We start from the raw sequence: 10126 nt of genomic DNA, 5'->3' as shown, positions 1-10126 counted from the left end.
AGCTAGTGAGCTCAGCAGGCCCGTGGGAGTGAGTTTGTGCCCTCTGCACGAGCTAGTGAGCTCAGCAGGCCCGTGGGAGTGAGTTTGTGCCCTCTGCACTAGCTAGTGAGCTCAGCCAGTTTAGGCGTCTTCATTTTGATTGCTGTATGAGGTAGAGCTTGAACCCACGCCTCGCACGTGGCAGGCAAGGGCTCCACCGCCGGCTGCTTTCCCAGCCCTTTTTATTTTACTTTGAGATAAGCTCTTGCTAAGTGTATCAGGCTGGCTTTGAATCCGAGTGGCTGGAACAACAGGCAGGGCTGCCGTACCTTGGCTAGGATCAGTGGCTTTTAAGGCTCTAATTGTTCTAGTCTTTAATCAGAAATATGAGCTGAGTGTGGTGGGACTCTCCTGTAATCTCTGCACCTCGGGAGGCTGGGCAGGAGGCTTACGCAGCCTTCCAGGCTAGCCCAGGCTGCGTAGTGAGTACAAGTCCAGCCTGCACTGCACGATGAGACCTGTCCCGAGAAAACCAAAAGGGGGAAAGTATGTTTTGAAGCATCTCAGTAATTGTACTACAGGGTGTCACTATTGTTGTTTCTTCAGCGTTTATTTTGAAGTCTCCCAAGTCGGACTGAACCACCTCTAGCGTGCTGCACGAACACTAACAGGTCGTGTTGCTTGCGCAGGAAATGGCCCTGTGTAAGGAGGTCCGCGCGCTGCAGGTGGTCCCGTCCTACTTGGTGCAGCCGCTGAAGCCCAACTGCTCGGCGCACCTGGCCATGAGTCAGGTGGACCTCCTGGCGCGGCTGCTGCGAGACTTGGGCATGGCGGGCTCCGGCTTCACCGTAGACAGCGTGATGAAGGTGAGTGTCCGGCATGACACGTTCAGTGCCCCACGCAGGCCGCCCGGCGTGTCGCCTTGGTGTTGGCCGCATGGGCTGTTAACTGAACTCAAGCCGGCTGAGCGTGAGCGGGCATGCCTGTGGGAGGCTGAGGCCGGATTACCGGGAGTTTGAGGCCGCGTGAGAGCTGTCATCCCTGCTTGGGCTAGCACAGGGCGCCACGGCCTTCCTGCCAGTTTGTGCAGGACGCATTCTGTGTCCGCACGTGACTGTAGCTGTAGGAAGCAGTGGGCAGCATGTGCCACCACCTTGTCCCTGCCTGGCTGCTGCTGGTAGTCCCCTGAGGACTCCACTGTGCCCTGCAAGCCCCTCCATTCTAGAGCACACACAGCCACTTTATCGGGTGCTGTGGCCTCACCCTCTCCCCTCTGCCTGCCTCCCATGTCAGCCTCGGCTGCTGGGAGCACTGCTGTGCAGAACAGTGAGCTGCGCACTCCGCGTGGGCCCAGGCAGTGTATAGGGAACTTTCCTCTCCATGGGCCACTTGGGGCTCTGTCCTTCGGGTCCAGCGCCACCGCTAAGGCCAAGGCAAGGAAGGGAAGCACTGTGCGCAGGAGGCCGGCTGCCAAGACCCCTACCACCCACACTTCCGGGGCAGAGCGTGTGCCCGCAGGGACAGTAAAGCAGATGCACGTGCAGCAGAGGCTCTGTGTGCGGCAGCACCTCTGGGTCTCCGGCTGTGCGCGTCGGCGCTGGCGGTTTTCTCTGCAAACACTTACGATGCACCCGTGCCTCCCCCACCTGGGAGGACCTCGCTCAGCCTCTGCGGGGCCTATTAACCAGAAGCCTTCCCACTGCCCTCAGTTCGCAGTGAGCGCCCTGGAGCACAGGGTGCACGAGGTCCGGGAGATGGCCGTCAGGCTCATCCTGGACATGTATGCGGAGCACCGGGCGCTGGTGCTGGAGCACCTTCCCCCAGACGACAGCAGCACGCGCAGGAACCTGCTCTACAAGACCATCTTCGAGGGGCTCGCCAGGATCGACGGCAGGCCCCCCCACGGCGAGAGGAGGGTAGGCACCTTGGGGACCTGGCTGGCCCGGCTCAGGGGCCCCGGGGGGGCGGTGGAGGCGCTCGGGACGTCAGGGCCTGGGCTCAGATCGGCTGTGCCCCTCCAGCCCATCTGTGAGGGCAGCAAGTGCAGTCGGCCCGAGCGGAAATCGCTGGTTAGATTCACCTGGAGGACACGCTTGGGTTCCGGGTCTGGCTAGCTCAGTGTGGAGGGCAGCACGTAGCAAAAACATGCTCTCTGCAGGTGCCCTTGTCACCCATTGCAGGCCCCCAAGCGACTCCAATGGCAAAGTAACTTTTTTTAACCAGGTACACAGAAGGGCAGCTACAGAAGAAGCAGAAAAACAGAAGGAAGAAGTTAAAGCCCTGCAAGGGCCTCTGGCAGCTCGGAAAGGAACCCAGGCCGAGGCTGAGGTGGGGAGCTGGTGTGTGCTCTGGCAGTCGCCTCCCTGGGTCTGAGGCTGTCACACAGATGTGCGGGTCCCCAGCCACCCTGCTGGTGTGGGGTGCAGGGAGCCACAGAGGGGCAGCTGCTCTCTGCTGTCCCAGCCACCTTTGGGGGACAGGAGGGCAGCGTGGGGGAGGGAGGCACAGCTCCCTGCATCATGTGTGCATACGTGTGTCATGCGTGCGTGTATGTGTGTATGGTTGACCACCCGCTGTGTTCACCCTCCCCATGGGGAGACAGCAGGGCTGAAGAGCAGACACCACAGCCCCAGGAGAGGAGGAGCACGCACGAGCAGGCCTGCAGCCTGGGCTGGGCTCACTGCCCTTCCTGCCCCGCAGAGGTGCACAGGCTCCACCCTGTGCTGGTGCCTCACCCTGAGGACGCGAGGGCAGTGACCTGGGGCACACGCAGGTCACTCGCCCACACATGGCTGTCTCGGCCCGCTCACTCTCTTGCCTGGATCCCGCTGAGGGCCGCCAGTCCTGTGCTGGTGAGGTCTGGGTGGTGGCCCTGGCACAGTGGTGTCTGAGGAGGAGTGTGATCTGAGCCAGAGAGCGTGGGTGCTGACAGTCTCTAGCAGGGTCTGCTGCTGAGAACAAACCCGGAGGAAGCCTTTCCGGGCCAGGCTCACTGGCGGGGGCGGCACTGACCTGAGCTGCCTGTTTCTTCTTAGGCGAAGGAGGGTGATGCTGAGAGGCCCAGGAACCAGGGTAGGTCCCTGTGTCCCTAAGCACCCGCCCCGTGGCGAGCAGCGCGTGCCCACCCGTTACTAAACACATGAGCACCTTGACAAGGGGTCACTGAGACTGTTCTCTCTCGGCTCCGCAGACAGTCCAGGCAGGAACACGGCACCACCGAACATCCCCGACAGCCACTACCTGGACAAGTGAGTCAGGCCAGGCCACTGCCCTGCTGGAAGCCCCTGAGGGACCCTGGTCAGGGGTGTGTCCCTGATTCCCACTGACCTTCCCATGATCTCTTGACTGTGGCTCGCCCCATGGAACACCTGGGCACAGGAGCCTGTTCCACGGGGCAAGCCACAGTCAGAGCCCAGCCTGCCTCGCCTCGGGGTAAAGCCTTCCAGTGTTGACAGCTCTGGGCTTTGCTCGGGACCTGTCGCAGGCCAGGAGGGAGGGGCCCGACCCCCAGCTGGGCCGGAGTCCACCTCCCACCTCTCCCACAGCCTGTGCATCTTCTGCGGGGAGCGGAGCGAGGCCTTCACGGAGGAGGGCCTGGACCTGCACTACTGGAAGCACTGCCTCATGCTGACGCGCTGTGGCCACTGCGGGCAGGTCAGGTGCTGGCTCGGGTGCCGCAGGCCTGGGGGCCAAGCGGGCCCAGAGCCCCAGGCACTATAGCTGCAGAGGCGGCATCAGAAAAGTCACGGGGCATCTAGGGTTCACTGGGCATTGCTCCAGCCCGGGGACGGTCGCCAAGCTGCCCAGTGGTCAGGGCCGCCCACAGGCTCCCTGAAGCGCGGTTTGAGCAGCCACGCCTTGCCTGCGTGTGGGTGGCCATGCTTGCATTCAGTAGGGACAGCCACGTACCCCTGCAACAAGCCACGCGCAGCCAGGGCTTGCCGTCTGTGTCCTTGTGATAGCACCAGCAGTCACATCCTCAGCCAAGCCTTCTGGCTGTGCTGGCAGTGCGGTGAGGCCTGGCCCCATCTGTCAGATGGGCCGTGCTGCTGCAAGGCACCCCAGCACACGTGCCAGTCTCACTGAGCAGCACAGTCTGTCCCCAAGTCATGGTCACCTGATCTGAGCCCCACACAGTGAGCGGGGACCAGCTGCCCATCCTGTGCCTCCCCAGGGGGTGTCCCCAGTTTGCTGAGGAACAAGGCTCCTCACGGGCTCTCCACCCTCCCGGTCTCAGGCTTCACACCTGGTCCTGGTTCTCAGCTCTTCAGCAGCGCCTCGCCTCGAGCTTTTCCTCTCTCACACCATGCCCCAGGCCTTCCTGTTGAGAGGAGGGCAGCTGGTGGAGAGCACACCCTCTCCTTCCAGGGCTGCAGGGAGGTGTCCGAGTGGCCCGTGCCTCCTGGCACCTCATTCCTGCTGTGACATGACGGGCCAGGACCCGTCTCTACACACATTCATCCGAGCCCAGGGGAGCCCAAATTTGAGCCCAGGGCCACACATTTAACCTCCGAGCCACTTGTGGCCACTGATATTACATCAGCCACATCTAAATCACCTGTAGTTCTGCCTGTCTCTGCCTCTTAATGTGGCCTTTGTGTGGTATGGGGTGCAGGAAGTGACCGTAGACACCAGGAGGGGCACCAGGAACAAGCAGTGGCGTGGTCCGACTTGTGTGCTTACGCCGTGCTGTGCCCCGGGCCCAGGTGGTGGAGATCGCCAGCCTGACAGAGCACCTGCTGACTGAGTGCGACAGCAAGGACGCCTTCGGGAAGTGCTACCGCTGCAGCGAGGCAGTTCCCAAGGAGGAGCTGCCCCGACACATAAAAGCAAAGGCGTGCACCCGTGAGTGTCCTGGGGCAGGTGCTGCTGCGGCCTCCACCAGGGACCCGGACCTCTGTGTCAGAGGGAGCGTGCACACGCTGCCTCCCTCGCGCGCACGTGTACGTGGCTAATAGGATCCTTTTCACCCCCATTTCAGCTGCCAGGTCTGAGAAGCTGGCGAACCGGTGTCCTTTGTGCCACGAGAATTTTACTCCTGGAGAAGAGGTGAGGGCCTGACCCAGCAGGGGAGTAGCCTAAAAGGAGTGGGGGCCCAGAGGAGGAACGCCCATGGGGTCAGTGGCCGGTGCACGCCAGAATCAGGAAGCCCGCCTGCCCTGCCCAAGCGGTCAGGCCAAGTGTAGACCAAGACAACTCCAAGGGCACCGCTAGGCGCCGCGGCCGTGGAGCGGGCTCCTCCGGCTCCTGAGGCCTGCTGGGCTGTGGAGCATGGGTCTCAGCATTTGGTGCCTGAAAGGTAGCCCGGCAGGGTCTGCGGAAGGCACCGCTCGGGCCGCAGGCCAGGCTGAGAGCCCGTCACCTCCCGAGGCCCCCACAGCCCGAGGGGCTCACGGTGACGCCGCCTCTGCCTGCAGGCGTGGAAGCTGCACCTGATGAGCCCCTCCGGCTGCACCATGAACCTGCGCAGGACACACAGCCTGCCCAAGGCCCCCGCACCGCCCCAGGGTGAGCACTGCCTACGTGTCCCTCCTCCCTCACCCCAGGCCTGGCTCCGTGCTGTGGCTGCTCTCGGAGGTATCCCCGCCCCAGTGCCCACGGGTGGTACGCAGGCCCTCGTCACCTTCTTCCGCAGGGCAGACCCAGGGGTCTGAGAAAGGTGGCGTTAAACAGAGCTGTGGGTGAAGCCACTGTCTAGTCCCTGATCGCTGCTCTAGCTACGTCCTATCAGGGTTACAGTGGCCTAGAAAGACACACATTTCGTCCACGTCACTGTAGGGTGGTGACTGAGGAGGGCTCAGTCTGCAGCGGCCCGGTCAGTACGGAGACATCAGCCTTCCAAGTGCAGGAGAGAGGCCCTCACCACACGGGGAGCCGTCCTCGCCTGGGGCCTGCCCAGGTGCAGAGCGCGGCCCAAGCGACAGCTGGGCAGTGGCGCCATCTGCCCTCCGACCTGCCTGTCTCCTGCCCCTCCGTCCTCCCACCTGCTGCTGCACGTCTGCTCTGTCTGCATTCACACAGCTCCTCGCCTCGGTCACCTGTGGACCATGACCGCCGCTCTTCGCCTTGCCCCTGTGCTGGCCCTGCCAGCCGGGAGGTGGCCGCCGTCCAGCCCCAGGCCCTGCTGCTCACTGTGGGCTCTTCCCAGGCACCCCAGGGTCACCCAGCCCAAGCCTGCTCTGACACAGTCCCTAAGTCCCATGTGTCTCTGTCCCTATCACAGGGAAAGGCTCCATAACAGCCAGGTCAGGAACCTCAGGACCGAAGGCCGGAAGCAAAATCCCAACCCCAAAGGGAGGCCTGAGCAAGAGCTCCAACAGGACGTACACCAGGCGGTGACACAGTGGCGCTCTCTCCGTCGGGGACCAGGCACTGTCCTGCCTCCAAGCCCTTTCTCCAGAACGCTGGATGCGCAGCCCCTGCTCTGTCTCTGTGGCCCCGGCTCCCATGCTGGTGCCTGGTCCGCTCTGTCTTGCTAAAGGTGTGCGTAGTTCTTAACCAAAGAAGCCAGGAGCTGAGCTCCCAACCCGACTCCGTGGCCTTCGGGTTCAGCCCCTCTGGCCTCAGGGACCAACATAAAGGTGAGCGAGGAAATGTAAGAGACTGCAGCCGCAGGAACCAGTGCCGCGGGCAGGCTTGCTCTCAGCCCAAGGCCCCACCTTGTGGCCGCACCCTCACTGGCCAGGCCCAGGGGACAGTGTGGTGGGATGACACGCCAGGCCAGCCTCACCCCACCTCGCAGCCGTCTGCAGGCTTCGGCTGTGGTCCTGGCACCAGACACTCCCTGCAAGCGCAGGCCAGCTCAGGTCTGTCCTGCTGTCCTTTATCCCAACTCTGGGAGTGAACTGGAAGTCTGATTTTCAGACCATCCATAGGATGCTGAAACATAAGGCGCTGTCTCGGACCCAACCTGGACCTCAGGAAAGCACCCCTCACGGCCAGCAGGGCAACCAGCAAGACGAGCTGCCCACTGTGTACTTGGACACGCCCATCTTGTCATGTCTCCGTGCCCTCTGCCTCAAGTGCCAGGCAGCCATGGGCTGCAGGACAGGCCACTTCCACAGTGGCCGGGTGCTGCTCACACCCTGAGTTTGCGTAGGCAGCCTGCAAAATGCACTCAGAAGTGTGTGGGTTGGAGGGAGCTACTTCCTGTGACTAGTGTGGGAGCGCTTCTAAGTCCCAACCAGGTGAACAGCAAAGCAGGTGTGAGGCAGGAGGGGCGCCGAGAGCTCCAGACAGCCTAGGCTGCGCGGCGAGGCTGTGCCCCGAGACGCCGAGCGCTGTGAGCACCCGGCTCCCAGCGACATGGTCACCAAGAACGTGGACCGACTAACCCCTGCTTTCGGCAAACTAGTACCTCAGGGTGCGGCTGGATGAGAACAAGACCTACCAAGATGGTAATCTGTTAAAAATCTTTGCATGAGCAGAGAGGTGACACAAAACTATTAGACAAGGTGAAGTACAGCTGCCAGGGCTGCTGGCCAGTGGAGCTGTGTCCACAGATGTTGGCCATCGCTTTCTAAGGCATCTTTTAAGACTAGAGAAAGCACTTCCATAAATAAAATGAAGAAAATTAACCAAGAAATTACTCTTTTCTCTGCAATCCAAACTTATTAGATGTACATAGTGTCTCTTATCTGTTTTAACTTAAGACATTTGTAAAAAATAATTCATTTTAGCCAGGCATGGCTGCACCTGTAATCCCAGCACTGGGGAAACTGAGGCAGGAGGATCACTGTGAGCTGAAGGCCAGCCTGGACTGCATAGTGAGACCCCATCTCAAAAACTTAAAAATTCCTTTTTAGTAATTAATGAACGCAATTGGTGTCGCACCTAATGCTTGCACTAGGCACTGGAGAGCCAAGTTTCTGTGGCAGTGGCTGCTGCGGACGTCACCCAGTTATGACTCCCACGTGAGCAAGAGGGGTACACGAGGCCCCGAGGAGCTGCGAGAGCCTGTGGCCATTCGGAAGTAAAAGCCTGAGCTTGGAACACTAATAAATGAGTTTTCATTTGATTACATTGTGGATATTTAACAATATTTATATTATTTTCATATTTTAAGATACTAGTCTGTAAGAGTTGTATCGATACATTTACATTAGAATACAGATGTAAATGCCTTTAATGAATTTGCAGTTTTTTAATGTTTTAACATAATTTTATATTTGTCTTTATTTCAGGTACCAGAATTATAAAATAATATATTTTTATTGTTACACTTTAGGGCATATGGATTAATTCACCTTAAGTATATTAATATAATAAAAAGTCACTAAATATTTTGTCATGCGTTTCACAGTTACAATTAAAAAGCAAACTGTAAATGACTGACTCACTAAATGCCAGCATAGCTCCGCACTGGCCTGGAAGGCAGGCTGGAAGCCTCTTCGGGGAGTCGGGCTGCCTTGAGAGCCGCGCCCCAGCCCTCGCCGCTGCTGCTAGCGACTTTGCACTCAGGTAAGGGCGACTTCCACCCGCTTCCTCCACAGCGCGCACACGTGCAGAATGTTCTAGGGCGTCAGCTGTGCTGAGCTCTCAGGCACGGGTGATATGCAAGCCAGGGCCCAGGAGGGTTCCTGAGCCAGCTCCCAGGATGACACCAGTCAGCTGCTGTGTGCGTGGAAATCAGGAACTAGCAAAGTGTGGCTGAGCGTCCACACCAGAGCTGTCGACTGCTGCAGTGTCCACCACCTCCACCTTGCTGCCAGCTCCTGTGCTTGCTGACACTGCTGCTGGCCACCCTCCGGGTCCCCAGCTCCCCATGACAGTCGTGGGGGGCCAGAGGGCAGCACCTGGCACAAGCTCAGCATAAGGGGCGGCACAGGCTGAACCTGCTAAGGCAGGGAGCTTGCTTAGCAACGCCTGCACCTAGGCAGTGAGGCTCTGGTGGGTCCCAAAGGAGGATGGCTTTGTCCAGCCCCCTCTAGGTATTTGCTGCTTTCCATCTGCCTCGGCTCTGTGCCTTGGGGCAGTGGCTTCCTACACGCAGGAGGCACGCCTCAGCCACTGAGACAAGTTCTGGGGCTCCTGGGGCCATTGCTGCTGCAGAACAGCCGCACGCGGGCCACCCTTGGCGACGCTGGAGGGAGCCAGCGCCACCCAGTGGTGGAGCAGTGTGCAGGCTGCCAAGGCGACACAGGTGACACTTGGGGTGCAGGCCGCCCGCCACGCCCGCACCCCATTTGTCGTGACGGTCAAGGGCTCCAGGGCAAGGCATCCCATCAGCCCACACACCCCAGGTGCCCTGGCGGCTGATGCTGGCTTGGGTGTCGGTGAGGAGCCCCGGGGAACGCTGTGCACCAATCCCAGCCAACAGATGGGGTCAGTGCCTGCAGAGCAGAAAGCCACAGCCCTGTCCAGCTGGCTTAGGACAAGGTCTGGCAACTAGACCTGGCCTCCCCAGCACCAGAGGCCTGGGACCCTGTCCGGACTGGGGTGCACGCGATGGGTGCATCGCCCAGGTCTCTGGAAGGTGACTGGATCACCAGGCCAAGGCCCTGGCCGCCAGGGGTAGTGGGGTGGCTGGGATCGGCCCGTGCCCGGCAGGATGGGCTCGGGCGCAGCCGCCGCCGCCGCCGCCGAGCCCGACACTCAGCCGCCAGGCCGCAGCCTCTCCAGGCCTGGCCCACGGCTGCGCAGCCGGGTCCCTCACCTACCCGAGGGTTCGCTTTGGTCGGGGCTGGCCGTGTGCGCTGGCCCTCGGCAGCAAGCGCGTGCTGCGTGAGAGAAAGCCCGCCGGCACCCAGCCTCGGCCACCTGCCCGGCCCCTCGCTCGGGGAACGGCCCAGGTCCCCCAGGAGCCCTGGGTGCTCCGGGCGCGGCGGGACCCCGGCAGCGCCCAGACACGAGTGGGGCCTGCCTGGCCGCTGCACCCCACACAGCGTCACCTCAGGACCTGGGGCGCCCTCCCGCGCAGCCTGGGCTGTAGGACCCGCCGGGCCGCCGAGCGCCGGCCCTGCAGGCGGCCGGCTTCTCGGAGCGCGCGCGACTCTCTAGCGACCGAGGGCGCTCTCGGTGGCTGCTTCCGGCCCGGGCCAGAGCGACGCTCGGAGCCCCGGAAGTCCGGCGCGGGCGGCGGCGGCGGCGCGATGGCGGTGGCGGCCGTGTCCGAGGCCTGGCCCGAGCTTGAGCTGGCGGAGCGCGA

At 61.5% G+C, this 10126-nt stretch overlaps 2 protein-coding genes across 5 annotated transcripts in view; both read left to right on the top strand.

Annotated features, from left to right (window-relative positions):
- Window positions 1–7711, top strand: part of Cep104 (centrosomal protein 104) — a 34412-nt gene extending 26701 nt beyond the window's left edge. Inside the window, exons 8-17 of one of the 4 annotated variants that reach the window (XM_023699423.1) lie at window positions 669–845; window positions 1689–1895; window positions 2203–2307; window positions 3015–3051; window positions 3170–3227; window positions 3525–3633; window positions 4686–4824; window positions 4961–5028; window positions 5397–5487; window positions 6203–7711. In XM_023699423.1, the coding sequence (XP_023555191.1) occupies window positions 669–845; window positions 1689–1895; window positions 2203–2307; window positions 3015–3051; window positions 3170–3227; window positions 3525–3633; window positions 4686–4824; window positions 4961–5028; window positions 5397–5487; window positions 6203–6318 (1107 nt within the window). In that variant the 3' untranslated portion in view covers window positions 6319–7711. Of the gene's footprint in view, window positions 1–668; window positions 846–1688; window positions 1896–2202; window positions 2308–3014; window positions 3052–3169; window positions 3228–3524; window positions 3634–4685; window positions 4825–4960; window positions 5029–5396; window positions 5488–6202 lie in introns of those variants that run through there. The other 3 variants (XM_023699424.1, XM_023699425.1, XM_023699426.1) reach the window with 3 other exon arrangements.
- Window positions 7712–9460: 1749 nt separating this feature from the next.
- Window positions 9461–10126, top strand: part of Lrrc47 (leucine rich repeat containing 47) — a 9080-nt gene continuing 8414 nt past the window's right edge. Inside the window, exon 1 of the mRNA XM_023699428.1 lies at window positions 9461–10126. This exon is cut by the window's right edge and continues 1 nt beyond it. Coding sequence (XP_023555196.1) covers window positions 10071–10126 — 56 coding nt within the window. The 5' untranslated portion in view covers window positions 9461–10070.

Source organism: Octodon degus, unplaced genomic scaffold, assembly GCF_000260255.1.
Source record: "Octodon degus isolate 3935 unplaced genomic scaffold, OctDeg1.0 scaffold00113, whole genome shotgun sequence".
In the NCBI taxonomy this organism is placed as follows: domain Eukaryota; kingdom Metazoa; phylum Chordata; class Mammalia; order Rodentia; family Octodontidae; genus Octodon; species Octodon degus.
This window is presented reverse-complemented; position numbering and strand designations above follow the sequence as displayed.